Source organism: Rhinolophus sinicus, chromosome 16 (assembly GCF_057876585.1).
Source record: "Rhinolophus sinicus isolate RSI-liver-muscle chromosome 16, RSI-T2T, whole genome shotgun sequence".
Lineage (NCBI taxonomy): Eukaryota > Metazoa > Chordata > Mammalia > Chiroptera > Rhinolophidae > Rhinolophus > Rhinolophus sinicus.
Genome location: NC_142516.1, coordinates 1,481,942 through 1,509,877, shown reverse-complemented (window position 1 = coordinate 1,509,877; position 27,936 = coordinate 1,481,942). Strand labels below are relative to the sequence as shown.

Sequence of the window (27,936 nt, the reverse complement as noted above, 5' to 3'; positions counted from 1 at the left end):
CGTCTCCAGGGACCCAGCCAATGTGTGGCAGTGGGCTTGGAGCAGGGGGCAACCTGGGTGAGTGGCACTGCTTCTGAGCACCAGGCTCTGCACGGGGCAACCTTGCTTACCCAGGTGAGGTCTGTCACCAGGGCCTCCCCAAGGATCACCCCCCACCCCCCAGCACGAATCCCAAAGCAGACAGCATTCACTTGGCAGACTTTATTGTTTTCCGGAAAAACAAAAACAAATGTACCTTATGGGTTGGAAAGGACCCATGGACCACATGGCAAACACGTGAGAGCAATAAATACGCATGTACATTCAAGTTCTCAGGCGGCCCGAGCAGAAGCCGGTGCTCCAGCATCGACCCCACCCCTGCGAACCCCAGCCTTGGGGGTCCCCCCATACCCATTCATAGCGGTCATCACGTGGAGCCCAGCCCAGCCCTCCACCCACAGCTCCCAGGCTGTACCGTGGGGTGGCAGGGACGTGGGGCCAGGCTGATGTACCACCGGAGAAAGAGGTGCCACCTTGTGCCCTGGGGGCCATAGGGCTAAGCTCCACTCCAGGAGTGCTCCAGAAGGGGGCTGCTGGGGGTCCCTGCAGGTGGGCTGAGGCAAGGGTGTGGGTGCGAGCTGATGGCCACGGTCCCCAGGGGATGTCTCTTGCCTCGTCCTGTGGGCCAACCCAGGTGTTCAGGGACCGGACCCCCCCACCCTCCAAGGAAGAAGGCAGTGATGTCACCTCCCCAGCTGGTGGGAGAGAGGGCTGGGTACTCACTGGGGTCCCAGGGCTGAGCTGAGCCCCTCCCAGCTTTGCTGACCCACAGGGCCACCAGGCTGGAGCCCTCATGCCATCACCTGTGCTGGCATGGTCAGGGTGCAGACCTGGCTGCTGGCCCGTCCTCCAGGAACAAGGCCCCATCTGTTGCTGGACTTCAGGGCTTGGAGTTGAGGAATGTCACTGCTCATCCCCCATGTTTCCCCTCGGGGACCCTGCCTATTCAGGATGCCATGGGGCCGGGGGCTAAAGTGCCAGGGCCTGGGGACTCTGTGTGGGGCATGGGAGCCTGCCTCCATTGCCTCGTCAGCTTCCAGGCTTTCTGTGATACCTTCCTGCTCCTCCTCCTCCAGCCTGGGTAGGAGGGAGGGGGACCTTCCGGGGGTGAGAGGCCGGGAGTGGGGCGAGCGTGTCTGCTGGGCCATCCTGGGACCAGCTCTGGGAAGGCAGAGATGCCCGTGTAGCTGGCAGCCCCCAGGGAAGAGACTTCAGAGAAACTTTCAGGGCGTGGGGGAGGCAGCAGGGTTTTCACATTTGGCCGGGCAGGACAGAGCGGGCAGTGAGGCAAGGAGAGGGCATGGAGGGTCTGGACAGCACCGGGGTCGGGGGTTGACATGCTGCAGGCCCAGCCTGGGGCAGGGGCAGGGGTGAGGGCAAGGCTGGGCTGGGCAGGCCTGCAGGAAGCTGTGCACCATGTGGGGGCTGGCCCAGGACAGAGTATAGCCTCCCCCACACAGGCAGCCCTGGTTCAAACCTGCCACCCTGGGGAGGGTGACGCCGTGGGGGCAGTGTGCCCAGCGTCTGGCTCAGTGGGAAGGACGGGGGGGGCTCAGAGGCTGCCCTCAGCCGTGGCCTTGGGAGGAGTTGGCTTCTGAGGAGCCATGGGCATCCTGGACGATTGTGAGCTGCTTCCCCCACCCCTGGGCGTCCAGAAGTGGGCGTGGGGCAGGCCTGGCTGGCTGTGGGTGCGAGGCCTTAGCTGGTGCCGGGCTGGCACTGTTGCCGGGGCTCGGGTGGCCCGCCCACCTCCTGCTCTGGGCTCCCGGCGAGGTCCACCCGCTGCTCGTCCATGCGCTTGGCCTGCACCCTCTGGATGAGGCTGAAGAAGTCCTCGTCGGGCATCGTGGGGCCGCGTGGCAGCCCGTCAGGAGGCGGGCAGCGCTGGTCATCGAGCCTGCAGGACTGGGCGGACATGGACACACGGGTCGCAGCCTCCCCCCCAGGCCTGGGGGTCCGCCCCAGTGCCTGGGCCCAGTGGTCGGCGGCCCCGCTGATGGCCCTGAGGCAGGGGCTGCTGTCAGCAGTAGTCCAGCTCAGGAGTGCGGGTCAGGCCGCCTTAGGTGTCCCTGGATCCCATGGAGTCAGCTCAGGGGCACCACTGGGTGTGGGCTGCTAGGGTACCTGCTCCAAGACCACCGGGCAGTGGGTGGTCACACACCCCTGGGACAGGGTGGGGGGCTGCAGCTCCCAGAGCCTGAGACGTGGAGCCCCCTGGGCCCCCCGTCGGGTCGGGGTGCTGAGGCTGGCAGGCTGAGGGGAACGAGGAGACGTCTGGGTCCTCTGCATGGTCTGGAGCAGAAGGGCCGGGAGCAAGCGCAGCTGCCGGAGTCTGCGTGCATGTGGATGGGGGGCTCGGGGGTGCCTGGGGGATCTCGGGGGGGGCGGTTTTGAGGTTCCAGGGCTGCGCTTTCCTTTCCTCTGTGGGAATGAATGTCAGTCTGCAGACTTTGCAGCTTCTCCGCTCCAGACACTTCACTGAAGCTTTCCTGACCCTGAACTATGTCTGCAGTTCTGCCTGCCAGGCCCCACGTGACAGCGAAACCCCCACCCCTCGTCCCTCCCCGCTCTGTGGGCTGCTGCCTGACCCTGGTTTTCTCTGTCCAGAGGTGCAAGGCTGGAGGACCTGGTGACCCGCCACCTCTGAATTCTTGTGCTGCCTGGGAGAATTAACCCTGAGGATATCCTCAGGGGCCTTCTCGGGAGAAGGGGGTCCCAGGAGGAAGGCCCCAGATCTGACCACCCCGGGAAACTTGGTGACACTGGCTGAGCCAGCCTGTCAGTCCTCTGCCCTAGAAGTGTCCCCCAGACCCAGCCTGACATGGAGGGACCAGAGCTGCCCACAGGCTGCCAGAAGCCTCCACAGCAGATGGCAAAGGGGCCCTGAGCTACCGGAGGCAGGGGTGGGCCTGGGGGACGCACACCCGCCTTCCCAGCCGCAGGCCTACCTGGCACTTGATGAGCATGTTGAAGAACTCATCGCCTGGCTCCTGGGGGTCCCCGTCACCACGCAGGTGCCCCAGGTTGTTGTGGGTGATACGCAGCCCAGGCAGGCTGCCCACGCTGGCCCGCTGGTCGTCTAGCCGGCGGCTCTGGGAGCTGGCGATGAGGTCGAAGAGCTCCTCGGTCTGGGGGGAGGCTGTCAGCGAGGGCTGGGCTGCAGGGGGCAGGGCGTGAGCCCAGGGAGGGGTCCTGAGGGCAGGGACCCTCCGAGGGTCAGGCCTGAGGTTGGGCCAGGCTGTCGGGAGGGAGCTGACCTCCATGAGCCCAGCCCAGCCCACCAGCCCTGGGGGTGCAGGGGCCCACACCCGCCTCCATGGGGCTTCCGGGTGGTGCCGGCAAGAGAGCCTCCCCTCCCACGCTCTGCTCCGAGCTGATGTGCCTGACATGTTCCGGAGGGCGGGCAGGATGATGACACGTTCCCCAGTTTTGGGCAAGGCGGGGGCGTGAGCTCATAGCGACAAGGGGCGCTTTGCAGCTGGTCTGCACCGCCTCTCAGGAGCAAGGGCTCGAGGGGGCCCCCAGCCCGGCACCCTCAAGGCCTAGGGGAGCCCCACCAGGATGCTCACCGATCCGCTCCTCCAGGCTGGGGGCCGCGGTGGCCTCGGCAGCGCCAGGCTGGCCGTCCTCCAGGGGACAGCGCTGGTCGTCCATGCGGCTACTCTGGAACTTGCTCAGCAGGTCAAAGAAGCACTCCTCGTCGGAGGACGGGGCCCGGGGGATGCTCTGCGGATGGGGGTGGGTCGGTGCTGGCCACAGAGGTGGCCCTGCTCCGGACGCCAGCCCCACAGATCCCTGGGCACCATGGAGGGGGCTGGCTCAGCCCGGGGCCAACATCAGGACCCTCCTCTGTCACCTGCTGGCCACCCTGCCCCAAACCTACTCCCCGGCCTGCTCCTTCTCCTCCCAGCAGCACCACCACCCAGCCCTCAGCCATTCTCCCCTCCAGACACGACATGCCCTTCCCTTGGGCCACCCACACCCTGCCACTCCAACCCCACATACACAGCCTGAAATGCCCTTGCTGGGCATCATACACACCCACAGTGGTCTGTGCCAGGGCCCGAGGGGCCAGCATCATCAGGTCATATCACTAAAGGCAAGGAGCCCAACTTGGGAGAGGTGAAGGCTCCTGTGTTCCAACCCTTGTGGGGTTTGGGCAACATGTTTATAGGGTCCTTGACTAGTGGGCAGGCCCAAAGGACAGTGGATGTGTGGGGCCAAGACACTGAGTGTGAGGTATTCAGGCTGAAGAGAAAGTGCTAACATCCATCAGCCCCTCCCTCCGTGTGCTGGCTGAGGTCCCAGCCTGGAGGCCTAGGGTCTGCTCTGGGTGGTTGGGGTTACAGAGCCCGGATGTTAGGCTGAGAGCAGGGGGTTTGCCATTGGATCACAGGCACTCTGGGAGACAGTCAGTGTGCAGCCTGGGCATTGGGGAGCGCTGACCCAAGGATGACCCAGCTGGTGGGGTCAGCAGGGGAGGGGAGGGGAGCCCTTGGAAGGGCCACAGTTCTGGAGGGAGAGGGAGAGGCGGGGTGAGAAGCAAAACACCAGGTCACCGAGCCTGGCTGAGTTCCAACTGGCAGGGTGACCTTGGGCAAGCCCACCCCCGCCCTGGACCACCCACATGAGTGGCGGCTGGAAAGTGGGGTCTATCGGGGCCTCCCCAAAGGGCAGGGCTAGGGCAGGTCCACCCCCAGCCTCCCCAGGCCTGGTCCAGGGGCCCCTGAGGGCTGACAGGTGGACGGGATGGCATTCTGATAACACTGGCTGCAAACAGGCATCCCATTCACCTCCTGTTGGAAACGAGGGCCCCTACCAAGCCCCAGCCCGTCCATCTCTCAGCTGGCTGGTGGCCTCCTTGGGGCAGCTCAGAGCTGGGCTTGTACAGGCCATAAGAGCAAAGGGGTCACCTACTGGGTGCCGGCGCTGCCCAAAGGGCATGACTCCTGAGCTCCAGACAGCCCACCACCACCCCATTTCACAGGAGGAAGAGGAGGCTGAGGCACAGAGACTGCACAGCTTCCCAAGGTCACACAGGACAGGGGCAGGCTGGGATCCCACGCCCAGCAGGCCCAGCCTGGGCTCTGGCTGTGGGGCTGGCAGGTGGCAGCCTGGAGGACAGAGCCCCTTCTGGGGCTCTGGGCTGTGGTCCCCCTCTCTGCCCCTCCTCCCGGGGCAGGCCCAGAGCCAAGGCTTGGGGGAGTTCAGGAAGCCCTCCTCAGGGCTCTCTCTCCTGCAGCCCAGCCCCCCAGCCCCCAGAGAGCCTGGAGGGGAGGGAAGGGACAGCTGGTGTGAGGGGCCCAAGGGCCCTGGCCAGGCCCTTACAGGCAAACCAAGGGCATGGGTGGTGCCTCCGCTAGGGGATAATGGGCTCTTTTCACAGGCTGTTTGGGGCCAAGTAGTTGTGGGGGGCCCTGGCCTCAGCCAGGAGTGGGGTGAGCACAGCACCACCCCATTGTGGTCCAGCTGAATGGAGCCAGGCCCCTCTGGGGACAGGTGTGACCCCATAGTCCTCCAGCCTCCCCTGGGCTGAAACTCAGGGCTCAAGGGACGCACACAAATGGAGGTGGGGCCTCAGAGCACCATCACCACTGTGACAGGGGCTGAGCTGACAGCTTCCCCCAAGGCTGCCCGAGGTTCCGAGGCCCTGAGGCAGAGCCCAGAGCCCTGAGCCACCTGCTAAGGGCTGACACTTCCCTCATGCGTCGTGGGGGAGGGGGCTGAGACCACAGGCACACACAATGAGGCCCCTCACCAGACAGTTGGGTGGCCCCACACCTTCACGCAGCACACCACCCTGGGTCCTGGCAGGACACCCCCATGCTCCAGTCTCTCCTTTGCCCCAAACTCAGGGTCTGTCCATCTGGAGGTCTCAGAGCTTCTCCTCAGAGCTCACTCTGGTCCCTCAGCTAGAATGCCAGCTGTTTCTCCAGGGGAGGAAGGGGCCTGCGCGTCCGCAGCTTGCTTGCACAGCTCCTCAGAGCTGCAGCTGCCATGGGCCCGGAGCTGCCCAGGACCGAGGGCAGGGGTCGCGGGCAGGTGGGCAGGCCGCTGGGGCAGCACGGAATGCTGAAACTCACACCCACGGCATGGGCCCCGGGCAGACCACTCAGTTCCCACCCCTGGGGTAACTGCACCCCCCCCCAAGAGGAGAGCTCTGCCTGAGCCCAGCTTCACACAGGCCTGGGAGCTCCCCAAACCTCCATCTGTGTTGGGGACCCCACACTCACGCCAATCCACAGCTACTGCAGCAGCGGCACTGGTCGGGGTGCTCGGCCACGTGGAGCCCAGTCAGGACGCCAAGGCCTGTGCCACCTTCCTGCCTGTGTGCCCAGTGCCGCCTCACTGCCCATGCTTAAATAGGACCAGAGGGAGGGCCCTCCCCATCCCGCCCACCGCGCTGTGCTCCATCACACACACACACAGGCGCACGCTCTGTAAACACCCGGAGATGGATTTCCATGAGCACAGCACTGAGTGCTCTGGCTCGGGGCCTGTGGCCGTCACACCAGGAGGCCAAGGGCTTTGGGAACCTGTGTGGACAGCACTTTCCCACTCTGACCAGGCTCCAAGCTGGGCCAACCCGCGAGAAGCCACATCCTTCTTCAGCCCGACTCCCAAGCTGGGGCTGCTGCAGCCCAGCAAGGAGCTGGGCGGACGGAGGCTTTCTATGCTGGGCCCCGGCCACCCTGCGTAGCCACCTCCCACACAACAGCCCCCTGGCCTTTGCCCAGCCCCAGGCCCAGGGCCCTCCTTGGCCTCACACTGCCTGTCGTGTTGTCCCTGTCCTGCTCGGGGACGCCCTGGAGCCTGGGCCTCTAGCTCACTCAGGAGGAGCCCCATCCTTGCTCACACCACGACCAGCCCTGGAAGAGGCTGTGAGCCCTGACAGGAGATGTGAGGACAGGCTGGGGGACCCTGGAGCTCCCCTCATTGGCCCCTCCCTGTCCTGCTCCTTCCACAGTGAGCTCAGGGTCCCAGGGGTTCCTGCCAGCAGACTGGGCCGGCCCTCCAAGGCTGCCTTTTGTGGGGGAGCTGGTGGGCGGGGCCTTGGCCCTCCACTATGGCCTCTCAGCACTCTGCCGTAGGAATTTCCTGCAAAGGCACTGGAAGGGCCTGAAGCCCCAGTGTCCTCCACAGGGACCAAGCTGCAGGGGCCAGGAGCTGACCACGGCCTTGGAGCTCCGGCTCCACCACTTCTAGCGGACGCCTCGACCAGCTTCTTTGCTGCTCTGTACCTCAGTCTCCCCTCTTGGGGCTGCTGTAATTGCACCATACATGACAAGCCTGAGTGTCGGCTGTTGTCTCTGTTCGGAAGAAGAGGCCCCAGGACAGCAGCCACAAGGACTTGTCTGGACCCAGAATTCACACGTGGAACAGGTGAGCAGGGCTCACAGTGCCGGCCTGCCCCACGTGCTGGCCTGGCTGGGGCTAGGAGAGCCATGTGCTGCCTCGGCCAGCCCGGGCCCCACCTGCCCAGGTCCCCTCTGGGGCCTGAGGCTCTGGGAACCCCAGGATAGGAGGTGGGGGGACACAGCTTTGCCTTTCCAGGGAGACTAAACAGCTATTGTGTGGGGAGGCTGGTGTGGTTTCAGGGCTCAGGGAACCAGAAAGACAAGTCTCTGTTTTCCCTGCTGTAAAGGGGCCTAGGCAGCTGGGGGCACAGGCTCTGCCCCCTGCCTCACTCAGCCCCCAATTCACAGTATGAAAAAAGTAGGTGCGGACGGCACCGTCCCCTGCTAAGGACGGTCCCTGGGTGCAGACTCTCAGGCAGTGGGGGCCATAGCACAGCCAGGCTTCACCCATCCCTGCCCGGCCCTGGTCAGGTCCTTCCTGCTCCAGAGCCCGTTGTGGCTACCCAGGGCCTTGGGACTGGGGGTCGTCCTCTGCCCAGGCCCCTTCTGGCTGGGCTCACTCCAAGGCCCCACGGCCCCGACCTTCCGGGTCAGGCCAGCTCTGCTCCCCATGCCCCACCCTGAGATGAGTTCTCAGGGCCCCTCAGACCCCACAACTCCCCCTCTACTGGTGGCGAGGCCCGTGCACCTGCGGCCTGACCGGTGCCCCCCCAGGGATCCCCTTGGTGCCCTCCTCATCTCACTCCATGGACACAGACCCTGATCAGCTGGGCAGTGCTGGGCTCAAATGGGGTTGGCAGAAACTTCCCTGGGCTCATGGGAAAGGGCAGGAAGCAACCCTCTGGGGGGGAAATCCTGCACGCATGCTCCCCGCAGGCTGGGGAGGTACTGCCTACGCCCTCAGAGGGAATTGTTTTTAGACATTCCGGAGGCTGGGACTAGGTGTTTTGCATGGAGGGCTCCAGGCTGACCATTGAATCCAGCCCAGGCGCCTGGGCACAGTGGGACACCTGCCAGGCAGCAAGAGGCCAGGTCCCCATCCCTCCATCCCCCATCTGTCCGTCTACCTGAGCACCAGTCCATTGGTCCCCCATCCATCTGTCCACCCAGCCCCTAGCTGTCCATCCACCTCTGTATGCTGACCCTGGCCAGGCCCAGGACCTGAGCTGCCCCGGCCCCAGCTGTCCGGCAAAACCTTGCTAGGCTGTCTGCTGCCCCGTCCATGAAGCCTCAGTCCAGCTCCTCAGGTGGCCTGGGCCTCACTGAGGCCAGATGCAGCTGGCAGCTAAACACTGTCCCTGTACTGAGTGCCCTGGAGTGTCAGCAGGCCCAGTGCCCACCAGATCCCAGGGCACAGCCAGGGCCATGACCTGTGCCCCCTGGAGTGGCCTCCCAGGTCTGCTGCCCCAGTGGGGCCTCCATCAGAGCCCAAGGGGAAGTCACCTACCACACGAGGCACCTGTACGCGCACGTCTGCGCTGTCCAGCGGGGAGTGGCTGCCCTCCCGGGGCCTCCTGTCAGCGGCGTCCAGCCCTTCCTGGTACTTCCTGCTCCTCACGGGGAGGGGGAGCCGGTCCCCACAGTGATGGCTGTCTCCATTCTGCCCCTGGGGGGAGAGGCGTGGAGAGGACGTAGGTGACTGAAGCCATGCTCCCCATCCCCATCCTTAGGGAGGCAGGGCCATTTCACACACACATGATGGCACTGTGGCCTGAGGGAAGAGGAAGAGAGGACCAGCAAGCCCCTGGAGGCCCGGGGAGAAACAGCGCGGGGCACTGGAAGGGCTCGAGCTGGGTGTCTGACCCCCCAAACATCGACTTTCTCACACTGAGCAACGAGTGGCCATGGGTGACCCTGAGCCTTGTCTCCCTGCAGGCCCCCCAGGGGCATCTGCAACTGAACCCTGTCTACACTGGGGTCACCAGAGGCTCAGAAAGCCAGGCCCATACAGCACCCACTGCCGGCAGGTACAGAGCGGGCCCAGGGCCCCTCGCGCGAGCCCTAAATCTGTGTGGGGTTTGCAGAGCCCTAGCAGCCCCACCAGTAACACTTTGCTTCTCCTTGGGGCAGAGTCCGAGTGTGAGAGAGCAGATAGGAGTGGGCACTGCCCAGGACACTGGGCCATGGCTGGACAGGGGCACAGGGTCTGCAGTACAGAAAGACCGTGGATTGTCCCCAGGGGGCGTGGCTCACAGGAGAGAGGGAGCAGGCACTGGTACTACAGGGCCTTGGGGGGGCCTTTTGGGGGCCTGCCGGGGCAGATGGCCATTTGTCTCCCATGGCGGGGAGAGCACGGGGACAGGAGTGAGGCAGCTCAGGGAACACTGCAGTGGCCTCATTAGCCCGCCACCCACACTCTGCTTCTAAGTGCTGGCACTGCTCCAGTGACATCCCGAGGCCCCAGCCGCCCACCCCGCCCTCACTCACCCGCTCCAGCGGGAGCCTCAGCAAGTCCCAGGCTTCCGCACTCAGCCGCTGTGGCCTCTTGGGCCTGGCCCCTGAAAGGTAACAGCTCGGTCAGCCAGCGCTGTCCCTGGCCTCCAGGTTGGCTGGCACAGGCCGGGGCCATCTAGGGAGCAGGGATACGAAGACGAGCCACGTAGAGGCAAACACCTCTTCCATATGGCCTCTGCCCCTACTGGACAGGCCATCAAGTGTCAACATGGAGTGGACTCTGCAGGGGCCTGGTGCGGTCTGGCTTTGGTGCCCCCCCATAAGGTCCAGTTCCCAAGTTCAGGACCCAACTCTTCCCACCTACTCTGTGGTCACCCCAGTGCCATGCACGGGCTCTACTCATGAAGCCCAGCTGCTCTGTGGACGGCATGGCAGCTGGACCCAGAGCCTCCCCCTCCCACGTGGCCCAGCACACGCCACAGCTAGCAGCAGGGAGGAGCAGGCAGGGGCCTCAGCATGGCCGCCCGACACAGCCCTGCCCCCACACTTACCGACTCAGATACAGTCCCTAGAGGGGAGCCGGCTTAGGCGGCCAGTCATTCAGACCAACCAAGTGCCCAGGGCTTCCTAAGAACCGGGCAGGTGGTCTAGAGCCGGCTGGAGGGAATAGCGTGGGCAGCTGTGCCCTCTCTGTCTTGGCCTCCAGGTTCTAAGGAGGCCACACCCTGCCCCCTGTGCTCCAAAGGCCGAGAAATGAGACGGCCTGGGTGGGAATGCAGTGGTCCCCGGAGGAGGGTCTGTGGCTACTGTCCCAGGAGCCAGGAACAGGGCCGCTGCAGTGGCCTGACCAGGAGGCAGCTGGCCAGCTCCTGGAAGCGCTTAGGGGGCCCTGCAGGTCTAGGACTTGCTGGCCTCCCCATCCCAGGCATAACCGCCCACAGCAGGGCTCCCTGCCCCTGCTGCATGGTGCTCAGAGCGGGGCAGCCTGTCCCCACGCTGTGAGGCTGAGGGGATGGGGCAGAGAGTGGGATCAGGGTCCCCTGCTGCTCCCTGCCCCGTTAGGAACAAACGATGGTTCATCCACAAACCACACGGCTTGGGGACAGCACCTCCCCTCCCCCGTGCGCAGTGATGGGGAGAATGGAGGTGGGGCATCTACATCCTGAGGCTGACGTGCACCCCACAGGCCGTGCAGCCTCTGTGCAGGGGTGTCTACTCACCACAGCCAGCGGGAACCCTGCTCCATCGCCCGCCAGGGCCTCTCTCTCGGCTGCCCTGACATCCTAGGGGCCCGATCAGTTTCCCCACCTCGTATGCGGGCCCCAGGCCCCACACAGCCGCTTCTGCCCCACCTGGCCCTCCACGTCCCTGGCCAAGGCAAAGGCTGAAATGCCCCTCTGAGACGCAGTGTCTGGCCCTGGGGCGGGTCCCCTCCTGACCACCAAGGGCAGCAGGCCCTCTGGGCCCAGCTGAATGCACCCTCTGTATGCAGAGTGCCAAAGTCTTCCCCGCCCTTGGCTGAGCCGTGCTGACTGCGGGCATTAGGTCCTGCCTGGCACCACTGGCTCGATTCCCACCTCTCCCACCCAAGAGGGTGAGGTCTGGAAACTTCCCTGAGCACTGTCCCACCCCACCCGATTCTGACCTGCACCCTTTCGTTTCTGTCCCCACCACGTGATGCCCGGTCCCAACCCATGGGGACCTGAGTCCCACCGCCCTCGCCTGCCTCGTGCCCCAGCCATGCCCCTGAAGTCCCTTCTCCGTCCAGCCACTAGAGATCTCCTTAGGAGCTGGGCTAGCTCTCATTCCTCCTGTCCACCCTGCAGGGGCCGCATCGGCGTGGGGTGGGGCTCACACAGCCGCCCACAAGGCCCTGCCACCCTCAACCCTGTCCCCTCCCCTCTCGCCTCACTGCATCCCCTCCAGACACAGCTGCAGGCCATGTGCTCAGTGCTCGGACAGCGATGTGTCCGCACGTTCAGCTCTCATCCCTGCCAGGCGCTGTTCCCAGGGTGACCAGTGGGCCTGCTTCCCATGTGGGGACACTGACGCACAGCTGGATCAAGTCACTTAGCCAGCTGGCCGGGACATGGTGGAGTCAGGGCCACAGCCCATAGCCGAACTGCTGTTTGGGTGTTACACGTACACCCCAACCCCCCAGGGTGGCTGACACACTATCCAGGGCCCCCTCTGGCCTGAGCAGGGACCAGAAGGTGAAGCAACCACTGAGCGGTGCAAGTGGGGAGCGGGGCAGCTTATGCCCCGTGGGGCAGAGGACAGCCCAGGCCCATCAGGGGCAGGCAGGGGGACAGCCAACAGAGAGGGCAGGCGGGCAGCCCCAAGGGCTCAGGGCTGGCCGGGCCTTCAGACCGCCTCCTCTGGCCTGCCCTCCCAGGATGGCTTGTTCCCAGCATCTGCTGGTGGCCTGGCGCTGGCAGCCTGGCTGGGGAGGGTCCGGGCTCTGGCACAGCCAGTGAGGGAAGGACAAAGCTGCCTTGTCCCTGCACAGCCCGGCCGTTCACCCACCAGGTGCCCCCCTTTCCTCAGCTCCAAGGACGAAAATGTCAGAATGCGGGGCTGGGCCACGCCTCTGTGGGAGCCTTGCCACATGCCGGGCCCAGCCCTGGCCCCACCTACTGCTGGGGTTCCCAGAGGGTGGTCCAAGGGCCAGGGGTGGCCAGGGGTTCCGGGCAGAGCTGCCTGCCCTTGGAAAACCATGGCCTGAAGAGTAGACACTGACTTCCCGGGAGGCTGTACTCCATCCCACCCTCTTTGGCCACAGTGCCCCCAAAACAAGGGTGGCTGAAGGTCCTGGAAGCCTTTGCTCCCTCCCTTTGGTCGTCAGCTTCTGCGTGGGGGGTGACACGGATTCCTCTATCTCCCAGGAGGCCATTGTCTGTAACCCCAGGGACCTACCACCGCAGCCCATATCCGCTTCCCCGGCCTGGTCCTGGGCAGGCCGGGAGCTTTGAAGGCTGGGGCAGGGCGGGCGCCCCTAGGAACGCAGCATCAGCAGGCTGGGGAGAGACGCTTGGAAAAGTCAAGAACCATGGGTTGGGACCGTGTGGGTGGGGAGGGGGCCGCTAGCTCCCTGCCCCGAGCCTGCCCCACACCCACCTACAGCTGTCTGGAGAAGCCAACTCAGGGTGCACCCTGTCCCCCGCCCCCCCAATTTATTAATCTATTTGCTTTGCAGAGAACATTCTGTCCTTATGTGCACATCGCTGACCTGTACGGGACAACCAGCAGCCAGTGAGTGAGAAGATCGTTACAGCCGGACCCATTAGCACCCCAGCAGGCTCCCTGGCCTCTCTGGCTGACTCAGCTCCCACTCCTCTTGGCAGCCCCCTCCCCCTCTGATCCTGAAGGGGAGCTCTCCCCTAGGCCCAGCCCCCAGCCTGGAAGGGGTCCTGAGCCCCAGAGGGGGCGGAGCAGCAAGGAAAGGGCAGTGAGAGCCCTCTCCCCCTCTTCCTGCCCACTGTGGTACCACTAGCTGATAAACTGGGGGGGCTCAGGGTGACCACAGGCCCCAGTGCTGCCCAGGCCCTTGCCTGAGCCAGCCCCCCACCCCCGCGTGGCCCTCCTGTCACACCCCTGCATCCCGGCCCAGGGCTGAGCTGTGGGGAGCAGGACTCCCCACGCCCAGTCCAGGAACTCACCTTGGGCCTCATACCCTGCCAGGTCTGGCTTCTCGGCAGCCGCCGGGCTGGTCAGCCGGCCTAGAGCCAGCTGCAGCTGTGCCACATTCATGCGGGCCGTGAGCTCCCCGTTTCGGTCCCCAATCTATAGCCAAACAGGACCAAGTCAGTGGGCAGGCAGCTGGGAGGCCCCTCTGTGGGCCTCCAAGGGAACCGGGCCTCACTGTCCCCAGAGGTGGGTCTGGGGGGGGGTCTGTCCCTGGGTGGGGGTGGCCTCCCGTACTGCACACCACCCTCCTCACACTGTAGGAAGGCTTGGGCCTCGGGCAGCCAGGCTGTGTGGGTGGGGCCCTCCTCGGGCACCCTCCTGTGGCCTGTCAGTCTGCCTGGGCTGCACCTCTCCGCCCCTGGAGCTTCCTGTCCACCCCTCCTGCGCCCGCCAGGCTCACGGCTCCTCCCTGGCTCCCAGCTCAGAGCACAGGCTCACCAGGGGGATCCTCAGTACACTACCCAGGGGCAAGCCAAAGGGCGGGCGGGCTGGGGGGCTTCCGCACAGAGCCACTGCTGCACCCCGCCGGTGCTTGAGGGACACGGGGCTGGTCCTGCTGGCAGCCCTGGTGGAGGGCTCCCCAGGCCAGGCCCTCCCAATCTGAGCTTTCCTGCCCCTCCCACCTCCACCTGGGCACCTGTAGGCTTTGCCCTCCCATGGGCATGGGGCTATGGTGCGTCCGAGTGGGCACTGGGGGTGTGCTAGAGGGATGCGATGTGGCCCTGCCCTGGGGGCTGCTTCTTGGAGGCGGGGTGGGGGCCAAGGAGCAGGGTGGGGGTGAGGCAAGGTGAGGACAGGCCAGGAACTGGGGGGTCAGAGTTCACCTGTGACAACCCTGTGGTTCTAAGCCACGGGCTGCCCTGACCACAACAGGAGGGTCCTGGGTGGACAGGCCCTCGGAGACCCTTCCCCAGGAAGGTGTGTGGCTTTGAGGGTCCCAGGGGGATATCCTGCGGGGTGGCCGTGACTTGGTGCCCCTAGGCTGCCTCTGGGTGTTAGGCCCAGCCTGTCCAGTTTCGCTGGGGATAGAAGGACCCGGATGTGGACCTGCCCATGGGCACACTGACATTCTAGGGGTGGAAAACAGCTCCCCTGTGCCCCCAGCCCCACCTCCTGCTATAGCAGATAGGCAGCCAGCAGGTGTCCAAACACGGGTGGCCAGCCCCTGTGCAGCACTCAGCAATGGCCCGGAAAAGACAGGGGAACAGTCGGGAACAGGCCAGAGCACACAGAGGCACCCAGCCAGTCTGGGGAGGGCTGAACAGCACCGGGGGCCTCCAATGTGGGCACAGCAGTGGTTGGGGGCCGAGGGGAGGGCAGGCCCGGCTCACCTCCTGGGAGATCTCCAAGTGCTTCTTGGCGAAGGTCAGGGCTTGTGCCGGGCTCCCCATGGACACGTAGGCGTTCCCCAGACTCCAGCATGCCCGGCCCTCGCCCACTCTGCCAGGTAGGGAAACCGAGTCCACGTCTGCAACCCCTAGGCCTGCCAGCCTGCCCACCAGTCCAGCCATCCCAAGCCCCCCACCTCCAGGTGATCAGGCCCAACGTGACAAGAAGTGGAAAGGACAGAGAAGGTGAGGGTGCGTTGCGGGATCGGGCCCTGGGGGCGCCAGCGTTCCTGACGTGGCCTCGCTCGCCCCCTAGTGGCCGGTGAGGCTCTCATCCATGGCTCCCTCCACCCCTGGGGGTGGTGGTGACTCCAGTCTCTCCGGCCATTCATTTTTTAACTGATGTGAAATCTAACAGAAGCTTAACCACTCCAAAGTGCACGATGTGGTGGACATTTACTATCTGTGACTGTCGCCACCATCCAGTTCTACGCCTTCACCACCCCGAGGAGAAGGCACGGGCCATGAGAGCCTGGCAGGGCAGCCTGTAGAAGACCCTCCTCCCCACCACCCAGGAGTGAAACTCCCCAACGAGCTTGTGCCAAGGGTCCCTGCAAGCGGTCAGTGCAGCGTCCACCCGGTCTCGCCTCCTCCCACTTAGTGGGTGGCTCAGAGCTGGGTGGGGCAGCCCTGCTCAGCATCCCTCAGTGGTCAGTGGTCAGTGGCAGAGCGGGGACTCAGACCGAGGCCTCGGCGACTGTAATGCTGTGATTCAGTCGCAGGGACCGCTGGGAGCCCTCCGGGCCGGGCCGCTGCCCCCACTGCCACCCACGCCGCTCACCTGTCGGCCAGCTCCTGTGCGATGAGCAGGTGGCGCAGGTGGAACTCGGCGGCACGCTCGTAGTCCTGCAGCAGCGTGTACGTGTTGCCCAGGCTGTAGCAGGCCTGTGCCTCCACCGCCTGGTCCTTGAGCTGCCGGGACAGCTGCAGCGTCTTCCTGTGGAGAGCAGGGTCAGCCCCCAGGAAGGCGGGCTCCAGCATTCCCCTTCCCTGGGGGACTGGGCTCTGCTCACAGCACCCCTTTGTCCAAAGGGTAGATGGTGGGCAATGGGGGAAGCAGGCCACCCACCCCGAGGCCTCCAGCCCCAGGATCCCACTGGGCTTTCTCTGGGGCTGGCCACATCCCCATCCTCACATGGCCAAAGCACCTGACTACTGGAACCAAACAGATGGGGCCCCTCCAGGCTCTGCCCCACTGGCTAGTCACCTCACTATCCAGCCTCTGCCTCTCCACGGGGGGCCCAGAGGCAGCAACACTTGGCTCAAGGTCTTGACATGGGGCATCGGGCTCGTCACAGGGCCCAGTGCAAACAACCCGCTCTCTGCCCAGTGGCCACCTCTCTGCTACTCAGGCCAGGGGGCAGATGGCCCAGAGAGCATCCTGGCACAAGTCAGGGACCCCCAGGAGCCAGTGAGGTCCCTACACTCCTGAGTCTATATGGCAATGCTTATACCTGCATCCCAGAACTGTCACGAGGAGCAAAGACAGCTCCGGGGTTCCCCCATGACCGACACCAGGGGGCCCTGAGCCAAGGCTGGCGTGCGCCTGGCACACAGTGCCCCCACCAGTGCTCACAGAGGGCAGGCACTGCAGTTATTCCCGTCCCCGGCAGCCCTGAGCTTCGCTTTTGTCAGGCTGCCCCTGGGGAGGCTGGGAGGTCAGACTCACCCACCTGGGGGCCGTGCCTCTGGGCCCGCGCCCTCCTCAGGGCCCACCCTCTCCCTGGCTGGGTGCGGGGCGCCTACTTGTAGTACTCAGCAGCCACGTCAAAGCGCCCCAGGAAGATGTGGGCATTCCCCAGGTTGCTGTAAGCCCTTCGCTCGGCCGCTTTGTCTCCAAATTCCTTAGCGATGGCCAGGCGCTGAGGACACAGACCCATGGACCAGGTGGTCACGGAGCAGCCCCATAACCTGACAGGGACGGCAGGTGCTGCCTCCCCACCCAGGGTGGCCCCCCCGTGTGTACGTGTCTGGAGGAGCCGCCCTGGGACCCCAGGCACCAAGCCCAGACAGAGCATGGGGCTGATGCTGGGACCGTGCCTGCTGCTGCCCGCCCCACCGTCCATCCACTCACCTCCTTGTGGAAGGTGATGGCCTCCACGAAGCTGCCCAGCAGGTAGTGGGTGTTGCCCAGGTTGCCGTAGGCCCTGCCCTGGGCCGCCCGGTCACCCAGCTCCTTCACCAGGGACAGGTTCCTCCTGGGGGCCGAGTCCATCTGAGCCGTGTCCCTCCCTCCCAGTGTGAGGGAAGCAGGGCCCCAGCGACCCATCCCCCCAGGCTAGGGGCCGCGGTGAGGCTGGGAGTGGGCCCTATGCCCAGGACTGCTGCCCAGTCCCTGTGCCCGGCAGGGGCTGCTGGAAGGCGCGGACGACCCACAGCCCACTCACTCGTAGAACTCGGAGGCCCTGCGCAGCGTCTCCCGCACGTCGGGTGGCACGTGCCCGGGGTCCTGTGCGGCGCTCCAGGACAGCTGTTTGCCCTTGGCGTGGTACACGTTCCCGATGTTGTAGAGCGCCCGGGCCTCCCCAATCTGCAGGTGACATGGAGGTTGGGGTGCTCTGCAACCACACCCCCAAGGAGCCCGCTGGCCCCGAGGCGTGCATGCGAAGCTGGGCGCCTGCTCCTTGGCCCACCATCCAAGCTGCTTCTGGGGCCCCAAAGGCAAGGACCTGGGTGGGGCATCACTAGGCCCAGATGCTGAGGCAGGGGTGGGCCCTGCAGGGGCGGGGGAGGGAGCCCAGCTCTGGCCCTCTTGGGCCCCTTCTCGCCTCCTCCCATTGGGGTGGCCAGGCCCCTCATGGAAGCCCAGGGGAGGGGCTCCGGCTCAGGGCCAGACGCTGTGACTTGGGGCAAGTCCCATCACCCCTCCAGCCTCAGGTTCCTCGTCTGTGTAGGGAGCAAGGACACCTATCCCACAGGGGAACAGGGTGGGCAGGTCACAAAGAGGGCTGCCAGGTGTCCGGTTCAGGCCAGACCAGAGGCTGCTCTGTGCGTGGCAGCTACTGCACTGACATCCGTGGAGACAGCAACTGGGGGTTTTGGCAGATTCGGCGGGTGGGGAGAGGGGGAACTGACATGAACCATGGGGGTTGGGGACTCCAGCTTGGGGAGCTGGGCCTCAGCCCCATGGTGTCGGCATGAGCTGGAAGTGCCCTCATTCTGAGGGGGCCCTCATCCCATCTTCCTCCCACAGAGGGACAGCGTGGGGCCGTGAATGGTGTGTCACAATCCCAGACCTGAACGGGGCCACAGGTCAAGGGCGGTACAGGCAGGCATCCTGGGGGCTGACAACCTACCTTGTCTCCCTGCTCCTGGGCAATGTCAAGGTGACGCTGGCAGCACACGATGGCCTCGTCGAAGCGGCCCAGGACCTTGAGTGTGTTGCCCAGGTTCCCACTGGCCTTGGCCTCCCCCATGCGGTCACCGATGGTTCTGGAGGGCAGGAAGGAGTGAGGCACCAGGATAAATCTGCCAGGATTGAGCCCAGCAAGGGGCCCGGGCAAGGGTGGAAGGACCAGCCCTTGGGTGCAGTGTGCAGCCCAGGGTCCCGCTTCTGCAGGGCCAGGTCTGGGGGAGACCCCTGCACAGCCTACAGCTGTTGGGGCTTGGGGAGGACCCCACATGAGACAGGCAGAGCTGGGGGGCCTCCAAGCAAGAAATAACGCTACGGTAACTCATTCAGTGAATCCTGCATTGTGATTGCCCCTCCGAGGGCAGGGACCCAGACCCTGCCCAGGACTGACCCAACAGCTGAGGCAGGCCCCTGCACCCACCCCCGTGCCCGTGGCTCACCGGGCCAGGAGCAGGTCGTGCTTGTGGTACTCCAGTGCCCGGGCGTACTCCTTCAGGTAGAAGTAGGCATTGCCCAGCTGGCTGTAGATGGCACTCAGCGTCTTCAGGTCCTCGGTGCCCACCTGCACAGCCGCCTCGAAGAAGGCCACACCCGCCTTGAAGTCCCCAGCCTTGCAGAGACGCTCGCCCTCCAGGGCCAGCTCCAAGCACGAGGCCTCCATCCTGGGCAGAGAAGAGAGGTCAGCGCCTGGGCACCCAGGCCCCTCATGTCATCACTGTGACCACAGGGTCCCTCAGATGGCAGTGGCCCGTGCCATACCTGTGCATGCAGATGTAAATCTCTTCTTGGATAAACACCCAGAAGCACGTGCTGGGTCTGACGGCGTGCCACCCCCAGGTGGGCACACCGTGTGGCTCACTTATGCCCAAACATCCTCACCACCAGGGCTCAGGAGCGCCCCGGGTGAAGTCGTGTCTGCGACTACAGCAAGACCCTCAGGCTTTGGTGGCCGAGCTCCAAACACTGCAGACCAACCAGTGCCAGCTGCCTAGGTGAGGGACTAGCAGGGGCTAGATGCCACATGCCATCTTCCTGAGTGGCCATGGCAGCCTGGGGCAGACCCTGATCCCCACGGAGGATGACCAAGGCTCAGAGAAGGTCAGTGAGCCAGTCAACGCCACACAGGCAGGGTCTGAGCCTAGCCCCTCCCCCACCCTGCATCCTGGGGGGCCCATCCTCCAAGCTCTCAGTGGGGTCTAGGGGTTCAGCCATCATCTGTCTTCACCTCCAGTCCTCTGGGGGGCATGGCTGCATTTGATCCAAGAGTCAACCAGCCCCCAGCCCCTTCCTGCCACCTCCCCCAAACTGAGAAGTGCTGCTGGGTGCTGGCCAGAGCTAGCCTGCGAAACAGCTGTTCCCCCCAAGTGGCCCCCCAGCCTTGGTGCTGCTGTGGGCGGCTCCTTGTCCCAGGATGAACCCAACCCCTGGAAAGCTGCCTCTGGATCCTGCCCTGTGAATGTGACCCAACCCCAAGGGCCCAGGGCCACTGACACCCTCACTGGAGGCTGTGCTGGTCCTCACGCCCCCACCTTTGGGCAGCAGCTTCAGAGAGGGGGTGCCTCACCATTGGGCGCTGCACAGCGCCCTGAGGTGGGGCCCTGGGCCTTGGGCAAGCTGCGCTCCGGACACAGCCGGCAGGGGAGTCATGGGCACTGGGGGTCAATGTGGCCGGCCCTGGCTCTGGCCCTCCTTGCTGTGGGGCTGTGGAGGACACTTTGCCCCGCCAGGGCCTCAGTCTACTCCTCCATCCTGCTCCAGTTGGTCATGTGGCTCCCAGGCTCAAGGCCTGACCCGTCGCCCTGCCCTTGGGCGGGAGGGCACTTAGCAGAGGGACACAGAGGCCATGGGGGCGGGCGGCGAAAGCAGGAGCCCCAAGCTGGAGGATGCCCTCGGGGTGGGGGGGAGGGGCAAAGGGACTACTGGGCCTCAGGGAGGGGGTGTCATGCAGGTGGCAGAAGGGGCCAGGGAGAGGGTCCTCCCACAAACGTCGGGTGGCCCCCAGCCCAGTGGCTGAACGGAGACCTGGCAAAGTGGGGGATGTGCTCTGCACGGTCAGGCCGGCCGGCCCCGATTATCCTGTCTCATTTCCATTGCTTTCTGAGGTCATCAGGGTTTGTGGAAAACATACAGAGTAATTAAAAATGTCCATACTAAACAGCCCCGTGTACCCAAGGTACTCGCCCCTTCTCTGTGTTGTTAGAATTGTGCAATGATCAGGACTTATTGGGGGAAAGCAACATATTTCCTTAAAAAAATGAACGAAGCTGTTTAGGCCAGTGTTTCTCAACCAGTTTAACCAAATGCCCCTTTGATACAAACCACACAACCATTCACTCTGTCCCCACGTTATCGAGAACACGAGCACCTTAAATGCCTCCAACGCTAATGCTAATGACACAGGCGAATAGGCTGGGGTGGGCCGGTGAACCCTAGAGAAGCTGTGCCCAGCGCCCTGTGCCCCATGGGCCCACAGCTCTCTGCAGGGGAGCCTCCCTTTCACTGGGCCCCTCCCCTCTGTGGAGGGGAACCCACCACCTCCCTGGTGCAGGCAGAGCCCTGTGACCTCTCAGAGAGCCAGGGGTCAGGGGCGAGGCTTTGAGACCAGGACACAGGCCAGGCCTTCCACCCACAACATGCCCTTGCCTCAGCAGCCACCTGGCCGAGAGCTCAGGGAAGGGCCATCAGGGCGCACGTCAGGGCAGCCCCACTCCCACCGAGGTGCCACCCACACAGCTTCTTAGCCAAGGCCTACTTGTTCCTGCCCACTTGGCAAGCCGTGCGACAGGCGATCTGCCCCGTCCTCCAGGTGACTGTGGAGGAGGGGACTTGGGTACCTTCAGAGAGGAACACACCCTGCTGACTCTGCCAGGGCTGCCCCCGCCCCAATTCCAGAGCAAAGGTTCCTAGTTTGGGAAGGGCCTGGGGCCCAGAGTCAAGGGGGTGGGCAGGGCACGCTGAGGGGGTGTCATCGCGAGCAGACTGCGGGGGTCTAACAGGCACTCAGCGACGTGGGGAGGTAACGTGGAGAAGCACTAGGCAGGGTGTCTGGGGCTAGAAGCCCCCACCCCCTCCACTTATCCCAAGATCCTCCAGCCACACCTGGACCACCAAGCTGGCACCCGTGACCCCACCCCCACCCAGTCACTGCCTGTCTTCCCCAGTGCCCTCCCCGGTGCCTGCCACACCTCTTCCTATGCAGGTATCGCATCTTCTGCACGTACAACCACAGCTCCAGGCCGACGGGCAGCAGCAGCGGGTGGGGGCGGGGGCCACCATACACCACTTTGCACACGGCCTTCTCCGCCAAGCTCAGGGCCACAGGCTGGCCCTCCATGACGGCAGCCGGCATCGTGGGCTCCGGACCTCCTTCCTGGCCGTCAGCCCTCGCCCCACCTTGGCTATTGGTCCTGAGGTTGCACTGGTCTTGGGGTTCCCCTGCCTCTCCCCACCCCAGGCCCTCAGGCAGACCATTTGGGGCTCACAGCCACTAAGGTGGATCAAGGGATAAGGGGCAGCTCAGAGCCTCGGATCAGCGCTGTCAGCAGGGCGGGTCGGGGAGCGGGCGGGAGAGCCCAGAGGACATCCTTTCCGGGACTGTATCCTCCCTCCCACTCACCCTGACTCCTCCTCAGCAAACTGTTACTCCACTCTGACCCCACGGCCAGCTCTGGGCCAGAGCCCCAACACTCAGCACGAAGGAGCCCCAGGTCATCGTGAATGAAGGAAGGAGATGGCACACTGGGTTATGCCGGCTGCCAGCCCCAGTCCCTTCTCTCCATGGGGCAGAGCTCTCCGAGCTGGGGAAGCCCACCCTGCCTCCAGGGCCCACCTGCAGCGAAGCCGGGATTCCTTCCTGGCAGGGTCGGCGCTTGGTACAGCCCAGCCCTGCTCCTAGTCTGCTCCCTGGTCCCCGCCCCCCCCAAGCCGGACTATGTCCTCGGGGGACCCCGTACACGGCAGGGCCCACGGATACGAAGCATGGAGTCCAGGCCATGATGTTAGCACCTCCCACCCTGACCGTCTGAAAGGGGCTCCAGATCCCAGGTCTAAGGCAGTAGGGGTCTGGGGAGGCTGCCAGGGCCAGTGGGGGCGGCTTTGGAGCCACGGACATCAGTCTCCCCAGCTCCTTTCCTCAAACTTCCCAGCCCCTCACCCACATACTCTGCCCGGCTTCCAGCCCCTCCAGCCACCCATGACCAATGAGGAGGCCAGACAGTGACCTTCCCTGGGCAAAGGGAGGAGTAGTGGGGATCGGTGCCAACGTCCAGCTACAGAGAGGGGGCCGCGGAGGCGCAGAGGTGGCTGGGTCCCCAGTCCAGGCCTCTCAGGGCAGAGTGGTGGTGGTGAGACATCCCAGGCGTCTGTCAGGGTCCTTCCTTCCCAGCCCCTGGGACTGTACGGGCCCTCGCAGAGGCTCTCTCGGCCCTAATAGTGGGCATGGGCAGCCCCTCCTGCCAGGCCACTTGTCTTCTCAGCTGTGGGCGCTAGGGCAGGAGGGGTCCCCAAAGCTGCACAGCTAGGGACCCCAGGATGGAAAGGAAAGTTCAGCTCCAGGGTGAGGGAACTGGACAGCAGGATGGGCCCTACTCCAAGACCAACCACCCTGGGGTCTGAGCAAGGGTGAGTGGAAGGGTGTGCAGGACGCAGGACGCAAGGCAGGCATCAGCCACGAAGTCCTGCAGGCCCTGACCATTTTGGGGGACTTTGGGAGGGTAGAGTCCTGGAAGGAAGGAGCGGGAAGGTGGCTGCAGAGATGGGAGGACCAGGTCCCAGGCTGCCTGCTGTGCCAGGCTCCCCAGGGTGTCCAGGCTGAGTGTCCTCCCTGCCCTGAGGCCTCTGCCTAACGCTGCTTGTCCATCCCCCAAGACAGCTCAGCTGAGGGGGGCAGGGCAGGGCCTGGACTACTTCCTCTGTGCCCAGCTCCTGTCAACAAGCTGAACCCCCAAACTCTGCACCCTCATATCAATACCAGGCTCCTCCTCCGCCTGCTGGGGCTGCACTGCAGGCCACCCTGTCCTGGCGCCTCTGTCCCCCACACCACCTCTGCAGGCCTGTGGGGATTTGCCCCGTCACCTGGCAAGGTGCCCATGCACACGGGCAGCACTGGGGCTGCAGCTGCCCTGGGCACACCCCTCCCAAGACCTGGCCCAGCACCTCCGGCGATTCGGGACCAGCATGCCTGCCGCAGCGGGTTCCGCATCCACTCGCTAACACCAGCCTGCCCAGCGCACCTCGCCTTGCAAGGGGCTGACCAGGGCCGGCTCTCGCAGTGGCCACACTGCACCGGCCAGGAGGCTCTGCCGCCCGCCTGTGGGCTCACCGGCTGATGCAGCCTTCACTGACTCCGCAGTGAGCAGCCTTCCTTCACCACGTCACGCCACACCCCTCCAGCCTGGCCCTGGCACCCGAGACAGCATCCTGGCCCCACCTGGACTATACTCTCCTGCTCTCTGCCCCCTGCCCCCACCTGTGTGCCCCACCAGACTCCACGGGTCCTCTGGTGCTGACGATGGAGACCGGCCTCCACATCTCACCACCTGCAGCTAAGCAGGGGCCGTGTCCCCTCAGCCCCACGCTCTGCTAAAGGCAATCAGCACCGTCCTCCCTCTCCAGCGTCGTCACCCCCACTTGTCCCTGCTCACCCCCGTGCGGGCGGCCCCAGAGTGAAGCCACACTGCATCTCCTTCAGTGGGGAGTGGAGGGGCAGCAGGGAGCAGGCAGCGGCCTGGGGTGGCATCGCTGTGGAGGAGGCTGTGAGTGTCACCCAGCTTGGGAATCCAGGGCCAGGCCAAGGAAGGGCCACCAGGCCATTAATCCCCAGAGGGCCCCCAGGGCCAACGCCTGGGGAACCCGGGAGGGAGCCGAGTGGGGACGGACCGGTGGCCCCTTTCTAGGTGCCTGCTGTTGGGGACACATCTCTAAGGGCCACCCCCACAGTGAGGGTGTTCTGCCACTGCCACTCTCCCCTTGCCAGCCCTAGGCAGGGGCATTTAGCGGCTGCTGGGGGAAGTCAGGAGAGGACCACCCATGGCTTCCCCACTTTCCAGAGCTTCTCAGGCACCTGCTCATCCCTCCTCCCCCTGCCTGGCGGCCCCTCCCTCCCAAACCCCTGCTCCGGGCAGGAGGGGCAGCTGGGCCCAGGTGCAGGGGACCACTTCTGCCTCTCTGACCCAGCCCCTCCCTAGGGCCTCGTGTGGGGACTTGCTGGCTCCCGATGGCTATTCTAAGCTCAGTGCTCCCAGGCCCAGTGCTCCCAGGGCCCAGTGCTCCCAGGGCCCAGTGCTCCCAGGGCCCAGTGCTCCCAGGGCCCGTTTTAGACTGAACTCTCTCACCAGCAAAAATGTCGGAGTGGGAAAGGGAGCCCCTGGGAGTGGGCGGAAGAGACCTGGCCCATCCCCAGGGAGCCCCCCCCACACACAGAGGTCCCCCCAAAACAGCTATCCAGGCAGTGCCCAGACCAAGTGGATCTTTCCACCAGGTGTCTGCACCCCTCAACTCCAACGCCACTGGTGGGCTCCCCCCGACGCACGTGTGGGCTTCAAGGGGGCAGACGGCCTTTTGACAGCTTCCTGGCTGCAGTGGCCTGAGGCTGCTGGAGCTGGGGCTGCAGGCCCCTCCTCTTCTGCCCCACAGCCCCACCTGTCCAGGACACCCCCACCCCTTCCTGCCAGCCTCCAAAAGCCAGCTCTGACCAGGAACTGCCCTGCCCACCCTGGCCGTGGCTACCTGGTCGGTCAGGTCCAAACCCCCCACAGGCCTCCCCCCAGGCACTGCAGAAGGTTCATGCCCCACGTCCCAAATCTGCACTAGGCTCGCCCAGTCCAGCTCAGCTCAGGTTTCAGCTTGCAATGATGCCAGGCTGGACTCGGGGCCTCTCCCAGCATCCCTTCTGAGCTTTGTCCCTGCCCAGGGACAACTTCCCCAGGCCAGGGTCCTGTCTGGTGTGTCCCTGTTGGGCTTCAGCACCAGCCGACACCCCAGGCTCCCCAGTCAAGCCTGTGGAGTGACGAGGTCAGTTGGACCCCATGTTCAGCTGTGCAGGGTCTGCCAGCTCTCTCTCTCTCTCTCTCTCTCTCTCTCTCTCTCTCTCTCCCTCTCTCTCTCACACACACACAGCCAGTTGCCACCAAATCAACTCCTGTCATTCTTTAGGACAAAGCACCCCCTCTCCATCAAACAGATGACCCTGGGGCAAATGCTGCCTGCACAGCTCTCCATCGGGGGGAGTGGTGGAGGGGACTGTTCAGGGCAGGCCTCCAGCGTCAGCTGCCAGCAGCGCCCCCCCCCCCCCCATGAGGCCCAGGAGCCAGGCCAGGGGCTCAGGCTCCATCCTGAGACCACACAATGGGGGCTGTGTCTCTGGCCAACAGCACAGCCCAGACCAAGGTGGGAGGGGCAGCAAGGCCTCTGCACCGTCACACACCCTCATTCTGTACGTCGGGGTGCAGGCAGAGGTTTGCTATTGACGGACTCCCAGCTAGGCCCCCTGAAGGTTCAGCAGCCAGGAGGCCACAGGGTCTTACGGAGGGCTGGGGGTGCTGGGATGATTTCATCCCTCCAAGTCAGGGGGTGGGGGCATCGGGCCCATTGCAGGGAGCCAGGCCTGCCTCTGGGAGCTGCCGCCATAATTGGCCCTGCTCAGCACTGACACCTGCACAGGTTGGCAGAGTCCAGCACCCCTCAGAGGTCTTGTGCCCGCCTGAGCAGGGCCCAGGGCAGCATCCTGTGGAACATTCTAACCGGGCCTAGAGTGACCAAGCAGGTATGCAGCCCTGGGCAGGGCACCTCGTCATCTCTGATGAGTGTGGGGTGCAGAGCCCAGACCGCTGCCATCACCCATGAATCTGCCTGGAGGCAGGTGTCCTTTTAGGCAGGCACACACCCACCTGGCTGGCTGGCTCTGCAGCCCCAACCCCAGTGCAATCCACTGGACCCCAATGCATGGGGTGGGCCAGTGGGGGGCAGAGTCCCACCCATGACACAGCCTGGTCTCCAGCCATGCTGCCCCCATGGCAATGGGGAGGTGATGCCAGCATTGGGAGGCGAGCTCCTGGCAGCCCCCTCCACACACCTGCTGTGCCAGGAGGCCCAACTGCCAGGAGAGCACAGCTGGAGAAGCTGCTAGTCTCTCACACCGTCGGGGTACTGGGGTTGGGGGTGTTCCGGCAGGTTGCTGCCCATTCCAGGCACCCTTCCTGCACACTCACTGGTCTCCACGCTTTTGCTAGTCCCGGGCTCTCATGGGCACGCTGGCAGTGGGAGGCCCCAGGGATCCCCTGGGCCCTTTACCCTCCCGCCCCCACTCCCAAGCTCCCCTACCCCCTACATCCCCCCGTATTTCCAACAGATATCCCTGGAACTCCCACCCTTGCACCTACCCCCCCCAGAACCCCCCACTCCCAGCCCCCCACTCTCTCACTCCCACCCCCGCCGCCTCCCAAGGAGGGCGCGTCCCCGCCACGTTGCGAGCCTGCAGCCGCCTTTGTTCCAGGCCGCCCGCCGCCTGCTGCCCGGCCGCCCACCGGGTCCCGGCTGCCCGCTGCCCCACGGTCCGCCCAGCCCACCTGGAGTAGAGACGCCGGGCCGGGCCGGGCAGCTCGTCGGCGGCGGGCGGGGCTGGACCGGCCATGGGCCGGGGTCACCTAGGGCCGAGGCTGCGCACCCCTCGCTCGCGCCGCCCAGCGTCTGTCTCCCGTCCGCTGTCCTCTGTCCACTGTCCACTGTCCGTCCGCCTGTCCCCGCCAGCGGGAGGCGCCGAGGAAGTGATGTGCTTGGGGCGCCGCCCCTCCCGCCATGGCCGTGATGTCACCAGTCCCTCCTCCCTCCGCGCGGTGGGGGAGGGGAGGGGAGCGGGAGGAGAGGAAGCTAGTGGGGGGCGGGTCACGGCTGGTGGAGGGGCGGGAGCCGGTGCGGCTGGTATAGGGGCTGGCAGTGGTGCGCCCGCGGACTCCCCAGGGTCGGGGGCAGGGACCTGGAGTTGACATTGCTTCTGGGTCCTGGGTGGCAGTGCATCCCTGCTGGCCTCCCCACCCCCTTTTTTCCATCCCCCACGTGGTGTTGTTTGAGGGCCCCCTGCCTTTGTTTGGCAGACACCCCTCTTGGTGGTCCTATGACCTTCTCCTCCAGTCCAACCCTTACTGGGTCACCCCTTCTCCAAACTGGTAGTGGGGTGTGGACATTGGGGAGCTCCTCTGGCTAGTTTTTTTGGGGGGAGGCTGATTACAAACACGGTTCTGTCCCCCATGTGAATTTACAGGTCTGAGAGGAGTGAGTGGCCCTGGAGGCTGTCCACAGTGACGAGCCTCCTGACTGCTGTTCCTCACCACAGAGATACCTTGAGTTGCCACGTCGCCCTCCCAACCTTGGTTTTATCTGTGAAGTGTGGTGACAGGGAAAAGGAAGAATGCAGGCAGAGTTGGGCTGAGCCCACCCCAGGGGTGTCCCAGCCCCTGCAACCGGCCACCTCCTCCTCTGAATTCCCAGAGCTCTGATGGCCAGAGCCCCACCCGCCCAAGCTATGCACTGCCTCAGGGCCACCTCCCGGCACAGGGGCCTCGCAGCAGGCCCATTCGGGTCTCACCTGGTTCTGTCCTGCTCCCCTTCTCAACCCCGACCTTCCGGTGCAGCCAGGAGACGCCAAACCATGGAAAGGCTCTGTGACCTAGCGGACAAGACAAGTCCAGGAGCCAGCCAGAGAGGGGCTACTCTCCTCCGCAGC

At 64.9% G+C, this 27,936-nt stretch overlaps 1 protein-coding gene across 6 annotated transcripts; it reads right to left on the bottom strand.

Annotated features, from left to right (window-relative positions):
- Positions 1-186: 186 nt before the first annotated feature.
- GPSM1 (G protein signaling modulator 1) lies at positions 187-27,936 on the bottom strand. 6 transcript variants are annotated; one of them, XM_074331363.2, is made up of 14 exons: positions 27,799-27,936; positions 18,659-18,880; positions 18,163-18,298; positions 17,254-17,396; positions 16,941-17,064; positions 16,613-16,728; positions 15,648-15,803; positions 14,810-14,918; positions 13,451-13,574; positions 9,825-9,895; positions 8,845-9,003; positions 3,609-3,834; positions 2,988-3,196; positions 187-1,944 (listed from the first exon to the last, which is right to left on the bottom strand). In XM_074331363.2, the coding sequence occupies exons 2-14, from the start codon at positions 18,877-18,879 to the stop codon at positions 1,738-1,740; spliced, it is 2,001 nt and encodes a 666-aa protein (XP_074187464.2). In that variant the 5' UTR covers position 18,880; positions 27,799-27,936; the 3' UTR covers positions 187-1,737. The 6 variants fall into 6 exon arrangements, with proteins under 6 accessions (XP_074187464.2, XP_074187463.2, XP_019612349.1 ...); XM_074331362.2 differs by lacking the exon at positions 27,799-27,936 and adding an exon at positions 26,783-26,985; XM_019756790.3 differs by lacking the exon at positions 27,799-27,936 and adding an exon at positions 26,783-26,983 and having other exon boundaries at positions 3,609-3,765.

Excerpts from the sequence above, each read along its gene's own strand:
- GPSM1 (XM_088793152.1), bottom strand. The coding sequence starts at position 21,567 with ATGCCGGCTGCCGTCATGGAGGGCCAGCCTGTGGCCCTGAGCTTGGCG. Across the intron at positions 13,575-14,809 it reads ACTTGGAGATCTCCCAGGAG|ATTGGGGACCGAAACGGGGA; the intron begins GTGAGCCGGGCC and ends GTTTGGCTATAG. Across the intron at positions 3,197-3,608 it reads CAGCCTGGAGGAGCGGATCG|CCCAGCCCTCGCTGACAGCC; the intron begins GTGAGCATCCTG and ends TGCCCCCTGCAG.